The sequence below is a fragment of the Pan paniscus genome, chromosome 10 (assembly GCF_029289425.2).
Source record: "Pan paniscus chromosome 10, NHGRI_mPanPan1-v2.0_pri, whole genome shotgun sequence".
Lineage (NCBI taxonomy): Eukaryota > Metazoa > Chordata > Mammalia > Primates > Hominidae > Pan > Pan paniscus.
The window spans coordinates 44,283,552-44,302,910 of NC_073259.2; the positions used below are offsets into that span (position 1 = coordinate 44,283,552).

At 56.0% G+C, this 19,359-nt stretch overlaps 1 protein-coding gene across 2 annotated transcripts in view; it reads left to right on the forward strand.

Annotated features, from left to right (window-relative positions):
• The first annotated feature begins 281 nt into the window (after positions 1-281).
• Positions 282-19,359, forward strand: part of FAIM2 (Fas apoptotic inhibitory molecule 2) — a 36,277-nt gene continuing 17,199 nt past the window's right edge. The window contains exons 1-12 of one of the 2 annotated variants that reach the window (XM_055095678.1): positions 282-376; positions 568-772; positions 3,220-3,415; positions 6,458-6,561; positions 6,965-7,029; positions 7,464-7,517; positions 13,464-13,514; positions 13,856-13,895; positions 14,425-14,462; positions 15,011-15,098; positions 15,377-15,472; positions 17,131-17,184. In XM_055095678.1, the coding sequence (XP_054951653.1) occupies positions 758-772; positions 3,220-3,415; positions 6,458-6,561; positions 6,965-7,029; positions 7,464-7,517; positions 13,464-13,514; positions 13,856-13,895; positions 14,425-14,462; positions 15,011-15,098; positions 15,377-15,472; positions 17,131-17,184 (801 nt within the window). In that variant the 5' untranslated portion in view covers positions 282-376; positions 568-757. Of the gene's footprint in view, positions 377-534; positions 773-3,219; positions 3,416-6,457; positions 6,562-6,964; positions 7,030-7,463; positions 7,518-13,463; positions 13,515-13,855; positions 13,896-14,424; positions 14,463-15,010; positions 15,099-15,376; positions 15,473-17,130; positions 17,185-19,359 lie in introns of those variants that run through there. The other variant, XM_008951191.6, reaches the window with a different exon arrangement.

The following is a 19,359-nucleotide window of genomic DNA, read 5'->3' on the forward strand; positions in this document are numbered from 1 at the left end:
AGAAACAGAAGAGGTGTCCTCCCACCCCATGTCTCTGTGAACCAAGGCAGGGAGGGACCTACTGTGTGCATTTCACAGGCGAGAAAAAGGAGCAAGGATAGGTGGCTATTGGCTTGCCCCAGGCCCACAGGAGCGCAGGGCCCAGGGGCCCTGTTAGAAGCGGGCAGCACAGGCGAGACTTCCAGACCTTCCCCTCTACCAGGGATGATGAAATAGATGATGAGAGGGGAGGTGGAGATGGAGACAGAAATCAGGGCCGCATCCAAAGAGGGAGGAGGAAAAGGCAGAGGCGCAGCTGGAGCTGCAGAGAGGTGCAGAGACAGTGGAGATGAGGCCCTGATGCCCGGCTCTGGTTTCACGCGGGCAGCGTCAGCTGGTCGGTGTCACGGAGTTCCCGCGTCCTCCGCCCGCTCAGCCCCCGCGGACCCATCCACTGGGGTTGCTCCGCAGCGCGACTCTCTCTCATCCCGGGGGAGGGCTAAGGGCGGCGGTGGGGGGCGGGGTGGGGGGGAAGCGGCGGGAGGGGGCGGTGCGCGGCCGCCTTACCCCGGGCTCGCGAATCCGCAGCGTCCTCCGCAGCATCTTCCCAGGCCCGGCCCTCTCCTCCCCCCGCGCCGATGGTACGCGCCGGCTCGCCTGGCCCGGCTGCAGTGGATGTTGCTAGAACCCACGCGGAGGAAGGAAGAGACGCAGGCAGGCTGCGGTTACCCAAGCGGCCGCCCCGGCCTCAGGGACCCCTTCCCCGAGAGACGGCACCATGACCCAGGGAAAGGTACCAGCATCTCCCCCGCCTGCACCATCCTCCATCCTCCGGCTCCCGGCTCCCTGTCATCCTCAGCAAGCCCTCTGGACCACGAAAGCATCCTCCCCTGGCCCTAGTTTGAAGGTCCTCCGTGGTCCTTGCTGAAGTCAGAGGACCGAAAGGCCGGTGTCAAGGACTGGACCGAGGCCTCTTCCTGCCCGCAGGCGCGCCTCTCCTCCCCTGTCACCCTCCCACCCCTGCTTTGGCATTACAGCATTACAAGGCTCCTCACAGATACCCAGGCCCCCCGTGAGGAGTCAGCCCGGGCGTCTGGTGTGACTGTATGTGTGTGCATGGGTATGTGTGTGCCAGGGTGAGCCCTGAGGGGAAGTGCCTATCGGGCAACCCCCTCTGGCCCAACCCTCCAGTCCCAAACCCAACCACTTTATGCTCATCTTTCCTACCCTCCACAGAAACAACCCCCACCCTACTCCCTGCCATTGTTCCACATCTGGGCGTCTTGGCTCCATCCCTGTGCTTGGGGCTTGCTATGACAACTCTGCATCAGGATGCTCTAATTGCTGTTTTGGTTTTGGCCAGGCATGGATGGGTCCGGATGAAGCATCTCTTCTCCAGTTTTAGGCCTGAATTGTAGGGGAGGGGCTGGGGCAGAGACTTGGCTGGCCTAGTAGGCTTATGTAACATCAATAGCCTGTGGAATTATACAACCACTAGGGCCTGGGGCTAAGGGGGAGGGTACTCTGGCCCTCTGTTTGGGTTGCTAAGGATTGGGCAGAGAAAACAGGGGAAGGACCTCCCCTACACTCCCCCTTCTTCTCTTTGAGAGGAGCTTCAGAGCCAATGACATCCTTCCCTGGACCCTCAGACCCTCCTCTCCCTGTATGCAAGCTCTTTGGGCCTCAAATGATGTCACTGGGTGATACCACCTCCCGCCATTGGTCACACCTCACTTGGGAATGCCGTATGTGTGTCGGGGGCCTGGGCATTAGGGTCCAGGAGGCTCTGGGGGGCGGAGTGGCAGGGTGGGGGCTGAACTCGATTTAGGTGGACATGATCCTTCAGATCCGGGTGATGAGGGGGGCTGGGGAGTGGGAGGCAGTGGGAGGCCTGGGGAGTGCTCAGTTCCGTAAACATGGAGAACTCACCCCTTCTGCTGAGTCTCCTTCCACCTCCACCCTGCCTCCACCAGGCCCTTTAGTGGCGCTGTTCCCTTCCTGGTGTGAGGGGGACCTCTGCCTCCTCTGCCCCTTGTCCCCAGCTCACGCACAAGCTTGCTGGGGGATGGAGAAGACCGCTCCAGTTCAGTGGTCCTTGGGCCTGGATGGAACCAGAAGTCTTCTGGTGCGTGCCTGTCTCCAGGCTGCCTTAGCCAGATGCTCCCTGCAAAGAAGGAAGTCCGCAGTCTTCCTCAGTGGCCCTTTAGGTCTACCACAATCTTCTGGGAACCAGACCTAAATCCCATTTTCTGAGAGCCGGGCTTTTTGTTGCTGTTTCAATTTCACACCACCCCCTCCACCCCAGTCTTTCCTTCTCTGGCTGCCTCATTCAGGCCTTCCCAGCTCAAATCCTCTCACCAAAGCTAAACATGTCCACGGGTGGGGGGCAGGGGACACATCTGAGTGTAAATGGACTCGCATTTCCAACCTGCCATGGGGACATTTCCCTTTGAGCCTCAGTTTCCTCATCTGTTCAGTGACGGAAGAGACTCAACTGGATGTCTTCTTAGGCCCCTTCCACTGGGTCACTCTGTGAGTCTGTTCTGGTTTAGGGGAGAGGCTGAGATTCCTACAGGATGAGGCCAGAACAGACCCTTAGCCTGGATCCTCTTGCCCTTCCTCCACCCTGAAGGCCCTTCTTCTTTTCTGTTTTCTCCCTCTCCTCTTCCCTTTCTGTTGCCCTTCTCTCTCCCATCTCCATTCTCCTTGCATCACTTCCAGCGCAACAGAAGGATCAATCCCAGTGGATGATGCCTAGGCCCTGCGTCTCAGTGGGCCACATGCAGCTCTGTGACCTTGGATGAATCGCTCTTCCTCTGTGATCCTCATTCTCCTCATTTTAAAGCAGGGGTCAAAATGCAGCTAGCAAATCTCAGGAAGATTAAATGACATAACCTTTTATTTGTAACAATCTACTATGTGCCAGGCCCTTTTCTGGAACCATAGAGACCCTGCCCCTACCCCAGGGACAATGACAGTGACAACCAATGGTGGGCACTCCTAAGAATTTTCTCTTTCCTCTGTTCCTATCCCAGCTCCACCATGTGCCCCAGCTAGCTCTGACCCCTCTGGAGCTTAGTTCTCTTGTCTATAAAATAGAGACATTCTTGTCTGCATTCCTGGCTTCCAAGTGCAGGAAAGAAGGAACCATGAAAGTTCCAGGAATTGAAGAGTTGGTGAGGAGGAGGAGTTGGAAGGCTCCCTTTCCCTGGTGACTCTCTCTCTGCCTCTACTCCATAGCTCTCCGTGGCTAACAAGGCCCCTGGGACCGAGGGGCAGCAGCAGGTGCATGGCGAGAAGAAGGAGGCTCCAGCAGTGCCCTCAGCCCCACCCTCCTATGAGGAAGCCACCTCTGGGGAGGGGATGAAGGCAGGGGCCTTCCCCCCAGCCCCCACAGCGGTGCCTCTCCACCCTAGCTGGGCCTATGTGGACCCCAGTAAGTCTTTCAGCTCCTGGAACCTGAAGCATCATGGGGTGGGGGTGGACCCAGAGGGAAAACCTGAGTAGGAGGAAGTTGTCCAGAAAGAGGTACACTGTGTGGTTGTATGAAGCTGTGTTGTTAGATGCTTAGGATTTGGAGAACTAGTCTGAGGGTAGGTCAGAGACAACTCCATGAAAACAGAGAGAGATACAATGTCTGCATCAGGGTGCTCTCAATAGGGAAGAGGGCATTTTTTTTTTCAAGTCACCATGCTAGAGCAAATGGAGGGGACAGATGAGGGAGAAAAGCTAAGGGCTAGTTAAGAAAGAACTCCTAGAAAAAAGAGATACAGAGAAGGAGGGGGCATAGGAGGCTGCCACTGGCCACAGCCTTCACTGGGCCTGGCCCCTGTGAGTGGGGGTGCAGTGTTTACTCACTGGCTGATCTGCAACCTCAGTGGGGACAGGTCTCCATGGAGGCCCCAGGGCTGTTGGGGGATAGGGGTCTGGGGATCCACCTCACCAATCACTCTTCTCATATCTGTTCCCTTCCCCAAGCCCGTGCTGGGGCAGGAGTTCATGACCCAGGGAGGGAGTGTGGTTTCCAGCCTCAGTGTCCCCCACAGCCGGGCACACTCACCCAGGTGGATGCCAGATTCCTGCAGACCGAGAATCCCAGTGGGTAGGAGTTGCTCTGTTGGGTCAAGCAGCCTGTGGGAGCTTTACCTCGGGGCCAGGAACGTATAGCTTCCCAAAAGCTCTGAGGAAATCCTCCTTAGCCCCTTTGGCCTTCCTCAGCAGCCCCTCCCCCTCTCCCACGTTATCACCCCACCTCCAGCAGGATTCTAGAAGAGATCTCAGAGACAATGCCCCAGACAGAGCCTCTGCTCATAGGGAGTAGCCACCATGGTCTACACCTCCCACTACAAATCCCCTGGGCGCAGACCCCTGAAGACTCACCCCACCGTGACCTACTGGAGGGTCAATGAAGGTCTGGTGTTTGTGGGTGTCCTCCTCCCTTCCCTACACACCCGCCGGCCCACTTTCCCTCTCTTTTCCCCTTCCCTCTGTGGCCTGGCCACCTGGGCTTTGGCAGAGGATGTAGACAGGACACGAGGGAGAAGTGAAGGACAAGAGGGCAAGGGTCTTCAGGCCTCGGGTTTGCAGTGGGTCTACCTCTCTCCCCCTTCCTCATTTCCCATATCCTCGTCGCTAGGACTGCTGTTTTAAGGAATGTTTTCCAAGGAACTGTCGAGGCAGGAAGACAGCTATGACAGACATTTACTAAGTGTGTGCCAGGGCACAGAGTTCGCGTATGGGTTTGTTTCGGAGGATGCATTGATTTGCAAGACCTGCTGGGATCTCTGTCCTCAGAGAGCTGACTGTATAGACAAGTGATTGGACAACTACCACACAGTGACACAAACACAGTGACAGATGCCTCAGCACCTTACCTAACCCGCCTGACAGTCAGGGAAGGCTTCCTGGAAGAAGCGGTATCCACACTGAGTCCCAAAGGATAAGCATGAGTTAGTCTGGTGAAGAGGCAGGAAAATGAGTGTTTAAGGCTGAAAGAATAGAATGTGCAGGGGCCCACAGGCAAGAGAATACATGGTTAAAAAAATATACTTGGGTTGAGAACATGATCAGGGGGAGGAATGTATAGCGGGGCTGGAGGGTGCTGCTCAGGGAGGCCGTGGAGGCTTTCTTAAGAAACTTGAACTTGAGTGAAGGGCAGTGGGGAGCCATTGAAGAGCTCAAAGCAGGGCAATACCATGGTCAGTTTTGAAAGACCAAGACAGAGGCTACTGCTGGGGACAAATAAGATCATGGAAACCTAGTGGGGACAGTGGAGGGACAGAATGAACACACTGGAGGACTTGGAAATGGCCATGATGAGGGGCACATGGGAGAGGGTGAGGCAGTGTAGTTCCCACCAGAGAGCATAGGCTTTCATTTCGCAGACCTGGAGGCTTTCATGTTTATAGTCCCCAGGAGGTGGATATCACTAACCAGTATCAGAAGAGGCTCAGGGAAGGCCAGTAACTTTATCAGGGTCACACATCTAGTAAGTTCTAGGGGAGGGATCCACCCCTGCGTCTGTTTGACTGTGGAGTTCATGCTCTTCCGAAAGCCTCAGTTCTGGGACTAGGCCTGGAACTGTCATCCTCACCCCCACTTCTTGCCCTTGTCCTGGCTTTATTTCCCCTCCAGCCCCCCACCCCCTGAAGCCCTGGTTTCCAGCTGGAGTACCAGCAGTCCACCACAGCCAACCAGTCCCCAGCTCCCAGCCCAAGAGCCTCAGCACAAGCCAGAGTCAGAGCTGGGCACAGTGGCTCATACCTGTAATCCCAGCACTTTTGGAGGCCAAGGCAGGTGGATTGCTTGAGCTCAGGAGTTCGAGACCAGCCTGGGCAACATGGTGAAACCCCATCCCTACTAAAAATACAAAAAATTAGCCAGGCGTGGTGGTGTGCACCTGTAGTCCCAGCTACTCAGGAGGTTGAAGTGGGAGGATCTCCTGAGCCAGGGGAAGTCGAGGCTGCAGTGAGCCATGATCATGCCACTGCACTCTAGCCTGAGTGACAGGAGTGAGACCCTGTCTCAAAAAAACAAAACAAAACAAAAACAAAAAGAATGAGCCAGGGTCAGGATCTTTGCTGCTGGGTGGCCCAGAGAGAGTGGCTGGCCCTCTGTGATCCTTGACCACAAGGGAGCCAGAATGTCCAAGGAGGAGGGTGGGGGGAAGAAGATGGGAGATTCACATTCGTATGGCAGAGCTTGGTCCCCAGGGAGCCCCACCCGGGGTGGAGGGACAGGTAGGGGATGACAGCTTCTTCCCAGGACTCAGAGCAGGAAAAGTGAGAATTGACCAGGGAGAGAGATCTGGGGATTGGGGTGGAGCCGGGCTGGGTGTTTGATAATGGGGCAGGAGAGAAAGACTTCAGGGTCCAGAGAGCCAGGTTGACAAAAAGGTAGCTTTGAGTTGGGGGCTGTTGGGGACAGTAATTCTATGTAGGGGGAACCCTCATGTCCTCCTCCTCCACGTGCCACACAGGCAGCAGCTCCAGCTATGACAACGGTTTCCCCACCGGAGACCATGAGCTCTTCACCACTTTCAGCTGGGATGACCAGAAAGTTCGTCGAGTCTTCGTCAGAAAGGTAATGCCCCTCTCTAGCCCTCTGGGACTGGGAGGCTCAGTGGGGGAGCCCCTGGAGAGGTCCCTGGCCCAACCCTCTGCCTGCAGAAGCCATCCCTGCCCCCTTCTCTTGTGATCCCAGCTGACAGCACCCACTAGGAATTGCTTCCTTAGGTGTCACTCCAGTGCCCTGTGCTACACCTAAACACACTGTCCCCTCTTTTCTCCCAATGCTGTGGGGGGGTGCGCTTGGCTCTGCAGCATCTTTGCTTTCCTTTCGCCTTGCCCTGGGTTCACTCCAATGACCCCCAAAACGGAGGGTGGAGTGCACAGGATGGGGACCTGGAGAGGTGACTAAGTCACTGCGGGGCTGACAGGTCCCTAACAGGGCCCCCCAAGCTGAGTAGAACCCCTCCCACCCCCAGGTCTACACCATCCTGCTGATTCAGTTGCTGGTGACCTTGGCTGTCGTGGCTCTCTTTACTTTCTGGTGAGTTGGCAGCATGGACCAGCACCTTCCAGGGGTGACTATGGCCAGGCCTGGAGCCGGGGAACCCATGATCAGACTCCTGCTGGAATGCTGCCTGGAGAGATGCCTGTGGGGCAGTGGGCCTCCTCCTGCTGGGAAAGAACCTTAGAGAGGGCACCAGGCAAGGGGCCCTCTGTCCAGTGTGGGGTGGACCCGGGGTGCCTTCTGGGTGTCTGTGTGGCAGTCCTTCTGATCCGAACCACTAGCTGCTTGCCCAGGCACCTGCAGGTCCCAGCTGGGGACTGCGGGCTGGGACTCCCTGAGCCTCCAGGGGCTGCATTCCTTTGGCTTCCTCTCAAGTTCTGTGATCTGTGTGGGACAGATGCAGATGCTGAACCAGAAATGGAGACCTAGGGTACATTCTGACTCTCTCTCCCACTCTCTCTTCTCTGCAGTGACCCTGTCAAGGACTATGTCCAGGCCAACCCAGGCTGGTACTGGGCATCCTAGTGAGTATATCTCAGTCCCTAGTCCCCTTCCAGAGAAGGCTTAGTGGCCAGAAGAGGGAATCTCTGTGTCTTTCTTGACCTAATCTGAGCCCATAGCTTCCCCCAGCCCCACAGGGACTGTCCTCACAGATCCCCTCCAACCCTTCCCCATTCTGTCGGCTTCAGAGCATGGCCAGAAGCACTTTTCTGGGGCATTACATCTGATGGGGCACAAAGGAGATGGGGGTAGGTTCTGCTGCCTGCACAAATTGGGAAGGGTTGGGCCAGGGCTGTAGCTGGAGAGACCCAGACCTTGGTCCTAAGAGGAAGTGGGGCTGGAACACTTTGGCCCACACTAATGATAATGTTGCTACTCTTATTAATGTTGTTAGTAATGCTTATGAAATATTAATCATAATAGCTACCACTTAAAGAGTGCTTAATAAGGGCTGGGCATTGTTCTGTGTGCTTGATGTACAGTATTGCATTCGGTCCTCACATCTACTGGGTATGACTACTTCAGAAAATTAAGGTTCAGAGAAATGAGGAATTTGCCCAAGGTCACACAGCTAGTCAGTGGTAGAACTGGGATTCAAACCCAGAATTCAGGTTAAGGCTTGTGCTCTTAATCCATCTACTTGGCAGGCTCCCTGCAGCCCTCGAGCCACTTGGCTCCTGCTTGTCCTATATTCTTTGAGGAACCCGACCAGTAACTTGGGAGAGGAGGTTTGAATGTGTAGGTGATTCTGATCCTCCTTTCTGGGTAATTAAGGAGTCATCCTGGATATCTCCAGACCAGAACCATCCTGGGGCTCAGAGCAGAACTGCTCTTGCACTCACTGTGAGCCCAGCCCTGTACAGGGGCTGCAGGAGAGGAGGCCTCTGCAGGGAAAGTTATTGGGTGGCCCAAGGTAGCATGAACAGATGCAGCATTCGGAGAGGGGAGGAAGGAAGGAGTGAGCCTGTACACGCAGCCCACATCAGGGGCGCCCCCCAAAGGATGGGCCATGAAGACAGGAGACAGCGTTCCCAGGAGAGAAGTGGCTTAAGCAAAAGCGTGGGGCGAGAATGCACGTGGTACATTTGGTAAACTGGGACTTCTCTGGCAGAGAGCTGGAAGGCTCCATGCAGGGGAATTCCAAGGCATCTTGGAGAGCAGTGGGGCCTTGTGGGGTCAAGGTTCTGACTGCCTGGCCAAGGAGCTTACACACTGCAGCTGTCCCAAGTCTGTTCCTGGATAGGGCTCTGGTGGGGAGGTGGGCTCAGCCCAGAGCCCCCTGGACCACATCGAGCCCAAAGTAGCCTCAGAGATGGGCCTAGAGTTCACAGAGGCCCACCAGAGGCTGATGGTAAGGACCCTAGCCTGGCCTCTGGGGGTTCCAAAGTCTTTCCTAGAGCAGAGGACAGAGGGCCTGTCTGCAGGCAGGCAGGGAGGCATGTGTCTTGGGGAACTGGGAGGCACTGTACGGTAAAGCTAATGAGGCCCCAGAGACTACCACCTGGGCCAGCCCATGTGGCAGGTTGGCATGGCTTCTGGCACATCAGCATGGCCTGGCAGCTTTGAGCTCCTGAGAACTTGGGAAGGGATTCTTAGGCCCCTCTCTGAGCCTTCTGGAGGAGGGTCTGTGGGACTCTATGCTCTGAGCAGGTGGTGGCAGGGAGACAGCCCAGGAGTGAGTAGGTCCAGGAGGTGGAGGCAGAGTCCACTCCATTGTGGGGGATGGGGGGATTGGGAGGGTGCAGTGTGAGAATCTGACCTCTGAATGGTGAGATCTGGAGTCCCTCCTCTTCAACATCTCTGGGCAGAAAACAGAGATGCTCTCTCTGGCTTCTACCAGGGTGGGTGCTGGCAGAAGTGGGAGGTGGGCGTGGACTGGGCGCTTTTCATAGGGTGTTCCAAAGTGTGAAAGGTGCTTGGGAGTTTCACTGCTGGGATGCTGCCCTTTTCCTCCAGAAAACCTGCCTGGGGTCCTGCCCTGCCCTGCCCTGCCCACTCCACACCCCTCAGCTCTCTCCATCCTGCCGCCTAAGTCGGCCTCGTGTCTGAGTCCTGGTAGGTCTCACCTCCTGCAACACATCATGTGCTCCCTGAGGACTCCATCCGGGTCTCTTCCTTTTGGAATAACAATAGGAGCATTGAGGAGCAGACAGCTCTTTTTCTGTATGGAGGGCACCGTGCTAAGCACTTTACATTTGTTTTTCACTTGATCTTTCAACAGCCCTGCCAGGCAGACACTACTGTTATCCTCATTTAACAGATGAGGAAAGTGAGGCTCAGAGCAGCATAACCAATGTAGAAATCCAGGTCTTTCTGACGGTGAAACCCATGTATTTGCCCTCTGTGCTCTGCTTCCTCCTTTGTCTTAGAGCAGGACAAGCTGGGGGAAGGCATTGTGTTTGGATGCTGGCCTGCACCTGAGCCTTACTTCCCTGTCCTGACATTCTGTAAACAGACTGTGGTTCCTGCCCAGGCCCTGGGGCTGGGGCTCTGATGCATAAATCATTGGTTCTCTCTCTCTCTCACTTCTTAAGTGACTCATTCCCTGCCCCCTGGGCTGCCAGCCTCCCCCTCCCCCACCCACAGCCCAGCTTTCTCAAGGCCCTCATCGCCTCCCTCCATCGGTTCTCACCTTATTGTCTGATTGTGCCCACTGAGCCACTGTGTCTGCGGTGGTGGAAGGCTGGTGGGCCAGGAGAAACCCAGGCAGAGGAGGAAAAGTGTGAGACCAGAGCTGGGTGGAGGTGGGTCAGAGACTTTCCAGGAAGCTGTCCATCAGCCAGCTTCTAATTATCATAACTCTAGTGGGGAGTCCCACCCCTGTGCCAGGCCCACGCAAAGTGCTTGAACTGTGCTGTCTCATCAGTCCTCCCAACAGTCCAGTGAGTTGGTACCAGTATTTTTGTTTCGCTAAAGTGGAAACTGGGTCTTGGCTATTGTCCAAGGTCACACAACAGTAGTGGCAGAGCTGGGATGTGAATGCGGGGTGTCAGGCTCCCAAGCTGTACCACAATCTCAGGGTCTTTGGCCCCTCTGCCCTTACTCCAGACCCCTTGTCTTGAAAGTTGAAGAGCTATGAACCAGAGAGAAAAGGAGACTGGGCTCTTGCCCTCAGGAAGCTTCCACTCTGGCTGGCGAGATAGAACCCACACCCACATGGACAAGGGTATTATTATTAGCATTATTGCTGAGGTGGCTGACCAATGACTCAAGTGAGACGGAAAGAGGGCAGGTTCCGAGTGTTTCCTAAATCGGGCAGGATGGCTCTGCTGTCCCTCACGGAGCAGGATGTTCAGCAGCCCCTGGCACCAACTACCAGAAGAGCCCTCCAGTCACTGTGACAACAGTTCCTCATTATTTGAAAATCACTGAAGACCAGGAAAGGGTTAAGTTGAAGGGGTCCTACTCACCAAATCCAATATGCTTGTCTCAACTCCTGCATCTCTTGTTTCGTTTTTTTGGGTTTTTTGTTTTGTTTTGTTTTGCATTTCATCCAGAAATATTTGAAGAGCACCTACCAGGCACCAAGCTCTGGGTCAGATGGTGGGAATAGAAAATTGATAAGTTGCAGGCTGGCCCCCAGATGCTATACCTGGGTGGGAAGTCAGAGGAGCTGGCCAGAAGGGTGCGGGGGCTCAGGCTTTGGTTGAGGCATGCCTGCGGTTTACAGAAGATGCCCCCCTCTAACCCAGGCCTCAGGTGTCCTTGCTGGTCAGTCCTTTCCAGCAGGAGCAGAGTGTGGCAGGCACGTTTCCAGGGAGCACAGCAGGTTGTGATGAGAGGGGTGTAGTGGAGGGGCAGAGTGCAGTGAGAGAAGGGCTGGAGGGGTGGGTGGGAATGCATTGTCTGATTGAAGGGCTGGAGGGGTGGGTGGGAATGCATTGTCTGATTGCTCAGCCACGGCATTGCCAGGTCTTTGGGAATTTTATACAGGGAAGTCACATGATTGGATCTGCCTGCAGCATGGAGGGTGGAAGGCAGGTGGGCTCCTGCAACAGTCCAAGCCAGAGAGAGAGAGAGGTGCCCTGACCTCAAAGGGTGGTAGTGGGGTGGAGGGAAGAGGGCAGCTTTGATAACTGCCTGGGTAGGAAGATCAACAAGTCCAGGTGGTTAATTGGGTGTAGCAGAGTGAGAGTTAAGGATGATGCTGAGGTCTCTGATTGGGTGACTTGGAGGATGCATGACATCCTCTGCAGGAGGGAATGCAGGAGACCGAGCAGGGGAGACAGGGAGCTCCCCTCTAACCTGTTGAACATTACTTGTGTCTGAATAGTCATGTCTGCCCAGTAGGCAGTTGGAAATTCGAGTCTAGGGTTGAAAAGGAAAATATAGATCAGAAATATGGGTGAGCAAGTCATGTGGATGAGTGAGCCCACCTAGGGAGAACATGGGGGAAGAGCTGGAGAGGACCCCACATCGAGGGAACCAGGCAGACTGAGAGAGACCCTGGAGGGACCGAGGAGTGGTGAGGGAGGTAGGAGGGACCCAGGGGTCATGTGGAACCAGGGAAACAGTGATAGTGACCAGATGTTGAGAAGCCAGGCAAGATAAGGACTGACAAGTATCCACTGCACTCAATAAGGTCCTGTGATGTGGCAGAGCCAGCTCCTATTGAGTAGTGCTGAGACTGTGTTTGTTGGGCTCGGAAGATGGAGGAGGGGGCATGGTGAATGGAGACCACTTTTTCAAGAAGCGTGGCTGCAAGAGAGGATGAAGTGGCAGTAGCTGGAGCCAGGGAAGGTGTTGGTTAAAGACGGAAAACAGCTGAGGAGGCTTGTGTGGGAGGAGAGGTACCAGTGGAAAGGTTTAAGTAATGGAGATCCCTGGGCAATTAAGGGGGTGGGAGGATTGGCCTGGGATGGGAGGAGGGACAGGAGGGCAAGTAGCACCACATGATATTTGCAGGTGGCAGGCAGGGATCCAAGGGAGCTCACCTCATTTCCAGTCTTTCTGGAGCACCGGAGGCAGACTGTGCGGGAAGAGTGAGGGGGCCTGGGAGGTTTGTGGATGGAGGAGGAAGCTTGAAATTGTGGGTGATGGGTGAGAGAACCGAGGAAGGAGATGGGGAAAGGATGGCAGTGCCATGTTGAAGGCCCATTGGGGGTTGGAAACTATGCATTGGTGGCACCGCTAATCTAGGTAGGCATGGGCGAGCTCCACCCTTGGGTCCCCAGCCATCATCTCCCACCTCCTGGACTGGTCTCTGCCTCCGCTACTCAGAAAATCCTCAATCCTCCATCGCTATCTCTGGATTGCCCTCAAGCTGCCTGCCAGCCTCCCACTGGACGTGGCCACCTGATATAAAAATTCACCCGACAGGTGCCACTTCCTGCTTGTTCCAGGTGCTGGCAGGACAGAAGAGGGCCCTACCCTTGCTGAGTTTACAATTTAATAGGCTAGACCAACAGTAAAGTAACTAACAAGATCACTCCAGGTAATGATAAGGGTTGAGAAGGGCCAGTGTGGGGCAGTGGTTATGAGCAGGGACTCTGGAGCCAGAGTGCCTGGGTTCTCATCCTGCTTCTGCAGCGTGGTAGCTGGATGGCCTTGGACAAGTCGCCTGACCTCCCCGTGCCTCAGAAGTAAAGTAAAGATATGAGGATTACATTCGTTGATACTCGTAAAACACTTAAAACTGCCTAGCACATGGAAAATGCTATATATGGGCTTTTAAAATAGCAAGATAGTGTCTGAGGAGGCCACTTTGTATTGGGTGGTCAGGAACAGCTGTCTCATGTGACCCAAGATTCCCTGTTTCTAGAAGCAGGCTCGTCCCATCCTTTTGCTCTCTTTTGGAACTGGACCGCCACCCTGCCCACTGCCAGGTTCTAGGATGACCGTGGCCTCCCCATCCTGTCCCGCCTGGCTGCCCTGTGGGTGGGGGTGGCAGAGAGTGGCATAAGCAGGGGGTCTTGGGGGAGGGACCCAGGAAAGGCTGGCTGACTCACCTATCCATCCGTCTCTCACAGTGCTGTGTTCTTTGCAACCTACCTGACCCTGGCTTGCTGTTCTGGACCCAGGTATGCTAATGGCTTGAGGAGGAACTTGTGGGAATATGAGCAGGATCATGAAAATTCTGGCCCCAGCCCTGCCTGCCACCAGTGAGCTGTGCAGCCCTGAGAGGTCCCCATCTCTCTCTGGGCCTCTATCGAGCAGGCGGCCCCTCCCTCCTTTACCTGGTGCCTCTGAGGTAGGGAGAAGGGGGATGGAGAAGGGAGCAAATGGGGATGTGGCTGAAGGAAGAGACTCTGAGGAGTGTGGAGGGGGTTGGTCAGAGACCCCCTCCCTGCAGCAGTGACATAGCCTGGGTCCACTGCCCCCACCCCCTATGATCCCCTGAACTCTGTGGCTTGCCTTGCAGGAGGCATTTCCCCTGGAACCTGATTCTCCTGACCGTCTTTGTAAGTGATCCGGGGTGTGCTGAGGACAGACGCTGAGTGGGGATGGAGGAAGAAGGGAAGCAGGGTGGATTGAGGACCAGGAAGACTGGGCTGGGGATGTCCAATGTGAGGTCCCTGGCGGGGCAGGGGTGTTTTCACCCCACTTCCTCCACAAATACATTCCATCTTCTCTTTCCAAATGGGCTTAATCTTGCCTGTTCCCCATCCACTGTCTTTTTTCATTGTGAATTTTTTTAAGGGGTTTGCTTGAGGCATCCTAGAGCTATGGTAATGAAGAAGAGTGGAGGGTCTTAGAAGTGGGGAGCAGGGCCACAGAAGAAAGGAAGGGACAGCTGGCACAGAGCCTGAAGCTGGCAGTAGGGACACTCCTTAGCCAGGCCTGACTCCCGAAAGTCAGTGTGTGTGGGGGTGACATAGACAAAGAGTTGAGGGGTACCTGCAAGGGGTGGAGACCTGAGCTGGACCTCAAGGGTGCCTGGGCCCCGGCGTCTCAGTTTGGAACATTCCTTTACCCTGCTTCTCCTTTCAGACCCTGTCCATGGCCTACCTCACTGGGATGCTGTCCAGGTAAAGGGAACAGGTGGAAGGAGAGAAGGACCATAGGCCAGGCTTGGAGCCAGGCACCAGCCACACCCGAGGGGAGCTGCCCCACACATGTGGGAGCATGTGGATGGGCCCGGGGGCTCAGGCATGCAGGAGGCTTTGGCCTAGGGTCCTCTGCTTGAGCACTCAGCTGGACAGTGACCCCAAGACCTGGCTCGGTGGATAGTGGGTGGGGAGCAAGGTGGCTCCTCCCAAACAGTAGCTTACAAGCCCCAAGACTCATGACCTGCAGTTACTTGTAAACCACCTCCAGGCCCGGCACAAACCCCTCCCCACTCCCACTCCCACCTCATCAAGATCCTTCTAATTTGATTTTGAGTCTAAGCCTGTTGGGAGGGGCAGGGCCCAACAGAAAGGCTGGGGAGGCAGACAGAGGGATCTGGGGAAAGGGCACCAGATTGGGGCCAGGGATCCCAAGACCAGGTCCTGGCAGAAGAGAGGGGCCTGCTAGGAGGGTGGGGGAGACCAGATGCCCTGCCTGAGAGCTGACCCCTCGGCCTGACGGTCCTCAGCTACTACAACACCACCTCCGTGCTGCTGTGCCTGGGCATCACGGCCCTTGTCTGCCTCTCAGTCACCGTCTTCAGCTTCCAGACCAAGGTCAGCTCTGGGGCCTGCAGGCAGGGACCCCTGGCCTGAGGCTGAGCAGGGGAAGGGAGATGGGGTGGGGGCCTCAGAGCTCGGACCCGGGGCTGGGGAGAGAAGTAAAGGGGGTGAGTTGGGTTTGGGGAGGCCACCTGATGAGGGGGAGGAGGGGAAGGAATGCCAGGTTCTTGGGGTAAGCACAAGACTGTGGCCTGTTGTATGGGCTCAGCCTGTAGTTGGGGCCCCAGGAAGGTCAGGCCACTCCTGCAGCTAACCCCATCCTGTCCCCACAGTTCGACTTCACCTCCTGCCAGGGCGTGCTCTTCGTGCTTCTCATGACTCTTTTCTTCAGCGGACTCATCCTGGCCATCCTCCTACCCTTCCAATATGTGAGTCTCTGGGTCCCCCAGCAGGCCCCATGGGGAGGGAGGGGCCCCACTGGCCCAAGGTGCCGTTCCCTCCCCTACCCGCCAGGGAAGGCCAGGAGCCAAGGCCCCACAGCCTGCCATCCTGTGCGGCCCCTCCTGGCACCTGCCACAGGCGTGCTGGCAGTGTAAGCAAACAAGGAGGCTTTTCTTGTCAGGCCTGGGTACCTGCCTGGCTCCACAAGCCACATCCGGCTTCACTTTTCCCGTCCTCCTCTGTGGGGTGGAGGTGAGATTGAGGGTAGGGTGTGGAGCATTTAAACCCTGGGCAGGGAAGGGAGTACTGGGGCTCCATGAGGCCCACCAGACCCAGAGGGGCCTTGAGGAAGGGTCTTCTGGGGCTCCTGGGGAATCAGCCAAGTCCAAAGAGGCAGAATCTAGCTAGCCAGGCAGGCGGGACGTGGGGCAGTGGGGCTCGGAGTATACCCACATCCTTAGAGCATCCACCAGCTGGCGGCCAAGTCTCAGCTCTTTTAGAGGTGTCCAGCCTGCCCTGGGGAATCCAACTGAGACTCTGCAGGCACCTGGGCCCCTGCATGTGGAGAAGGGGCAGATTGGGGTCATCACAGGAAGGCCTTGAGATCTGAATCCTGGGAACCCAAGAGATGAGCTGTTGGACCGCTGCTGGGGGCCCAGTGCTTATACCCCTCACCCCCATAGCCACACATGGTACACGGTCCCCCACTGCCCTTTTCTAGTAGGGCTGCGAGCAGTTGTCCTCACATCCCCCTCCCCACCTCCATCCTGCCCAGCCCCAGCCTCTGGGCACTTGGCGTCCAGTCCAGGACGTCAGGATTGGTGCTGGCATTTCCTTGGCTCTTCCCAGGATCCTGTTGACAAAGGGAGGGGCCAGAGCTGGCCTGGGGGCCCTCTGTGTGTCTAGGATGGGGAGGAGTGTTACAGGAAGGGGCCACGGAACTTCAAAGAACCCTTTATTGACCCAGGTCTGGTTGATGGGATGCCTTTGTTTCCAAGTCTTCTGGAGGAGGGCCCCATGGAGGGCCCTAGTGCGGTGCCTCCAGCAGAGTTTCCCCCACAGCTGGCTGCTCCAGACCTGGAGGAAGACTCAGGGGGCAGACAGTGGGGAGGTGCTGTTCCAGCCTGTGCAGGCAAGCCCACCATGCACAGCTGGCAGAGACTCCAGATGCCCCCCAACACACCCCTGAGGTCAAGTCTTTGTCCCCTTCTACCTGAGTTCCTTGCCTCCAAGGCAGAGCCCAGGAGTGCCCTGACACAAGGACAGACAGATCCTATGCTGGACAGGGATGAACGCACACTGGGAGGCGGAAGCAGCCTCAAGCAGTCCCAGGCTAGAGGGAGGACAGGGCCCACAGAGAGTCATCTTCATCTGCCCTGAGCCCAGGGCTGTGTGCTGCGGGAAGAACGACCAGGCTCGGGGGAGTTCTCCCACCAGTCCCACCAGGATCGCTCTTATCCTGGGCCTCACTTCACCCACCCTGGGCACACAGAGAATCAGGGGCCACTGTCAGTCCTGGGGCTCCTTAGGGAGCTCTGGGCAGGGCTACCCCATGTCCTCCATTCTCTGGACTGAACCCTCCTCCCTGCCCCTCTGACTGCTGCCCCTTCTTGTCGTCCCTAAGCCCATTTTTCCTCTGCCGCAGGTGCCCTGGCTCCATGCAGTCTATGCAGCACTGGGAGCGGGTGTATTTACATTGGTGAGTGTGGTCTAGCTCCTTGGCAGCCTCCTTCCCAGCATCCTGACCATCACCCCAGTCCCCTTCTCCTCCCATCTTCCTCACAGCCCTCCTCCCTGGATCCTCGGGAGCACCTGTGGGTAGGGCTAGGCTCGGTGCTGCATTTGTTTGTTTGTTTGTCTGGGGGATTCTACCTGGTTTCCAGGACAGACCGGCTGACCTGGGCAGGAGGGAAGATTGTAACAGCAGGATGGAAGCTGTAGACAGAGGCAAAGCTGGGAAGAGGCATCCCTTCCTCCAGGGGAGGGGCAGCGGTGCTTGCGGGGGCGAGAGAGTGGGGGTATCCTGGCCATGTGAACCAAGTTAGTAGTTACCCTCCTAGGGGCAATCAGGGAAGGCTTCTTGGAGCCAGGGAGATTCCAGGTACCCTGAGAGAGAGACTGTTAGATTGAGCATGTTCTTTGCTGTTCTCACGAAACTGAGAATGTTGATGATGATGATTACGGTTAGGATAACAGTAACAGCTAATATTTATTGAACACTTGCTTCCCCCCAGCCAGCTCTCCATAGCATTTAATCGTCATCTTAAGTCTGTAAGATAGGTTCTACTGTTAATAAATTAAGATGGGGAGGCTGGTCACGGTGGCTCACGCCTATAATCCCAGCACTTTGGAAGGCTGAGGAGGGCGGATCGTGAGGTCAGGAGATCAAGACCATCCTGGCTAACATGGTGAAACCCCGTCTTTACTAAAAATACAAAAAAAATTAGCTGGGTGTGGTGGCAGGTGCCTGTAGTCCAGCTACTCCGGAGGCTGAGGCAGGAGAATGGTGTGAACCCGGGAGGCAGAGCTTGCAGTGAGCCGAGATCGCGCCACTGCACTCCAGCCTGGGCAACAGAGTGAGACTCCATCTCAAAAAAAAAAATAATAATAAATAAATTAAGATGGGGAAACTGAAGCTCAGAGATATCAAATAACATGCCCAAGGTCACACAGCATCCTAGGAAGTGATAGGGCCAAACTGGGAACCTGGACAGTCTGATGTGAGTCCCCCTTGGGGTCTGAGGCTAAGTGGGGAGTGGCTGGAAGCAGATGCCCGGGAGGCAAGAGATGACCATGGACAGACACCTGCCTGGAGCTGCCCAACACAGGCCTCCTGCTCAGGTGGGCCCCACGCACCCGAATGCAGTCGTGTTTTAGGACCCACCCAGTTGGGCAAGCTTGTGCTGGTGACATCCTCTCGGAAAGGCATTCAAGGTCAACATTTATTGACAATGGAAGCAGTAACCAGACTCTCCCCTCCCTCGCTGGAACGTTCAGCTCAATTCAAGTGGCCAGAGTTGCAGCTGAGTCAAATTTCCGGAGGCTTGTGGGCGACAGGCTGAGGGGGCTGAAATGGGGGAAGGGATGGGGAGAGAGCTGTGAGCAGAGGTTTTGGGGGCTTTGGATAGGGATCAAGCCTGAGTGAGGGTGTGGCAGGTTCATTCACGCGTCCTTTCCGCAGGTCTTTATAGAGCACCTACTGTGTGTGATGTGCAGCATGGCTGCCCAGATGCCTGGTCAGCAGGGAGAGTGCAGTGCGTGGTGCAGAGTAGCACACAGCCAGTATTGTAGAATGAATAAATGACCTCCAGGCTTGGAACTGGAGGGCTGAGATCTAGATGAGAAAACTGAACTCCAGAGAAATGGAATGATTTGTCCATGGTTTCCCGGCAAGATAATGGCTCAATGTGGTCTTGATCAAGACTAAAGTGTCAGCTTACCCCAGGCTACCTAGGACTTTTCCAGTTTCAGCACTGAAAGCCCCACTTCTTGAGGAGCCCCTAAATCCTGGGCAAACTGGAAGCCTGGTCACCAGAAGACACTAACTTTTCTCAGACCCCGCACCATGCTCTTCCCTCCAGGCAATACTTCCTAAAGAAAGGTTTCAAAGGTTGTGGTGGGGAATCGGACTAGGAGAGAAAGAGGAGGGCCACATTCGGGAGAGCTAGTCTGGGCAACAGCGCCTGGAGGCCCTAGAGGGAGGCATTTGCAGGGGACAGAAGAGGGGCCAAGCCAGGGCAGACAGTCTGGTGATGTTGGAGGCAGTGAGCACCCATGGGGGGCCGGCCGGGGAGTTTACGTGGCTTCCCGTGGATCAGGTTACAGCCAGTGTGTGAACCACCTGAGGAAGCCATGCATGCAAGTAGGGCTGGGT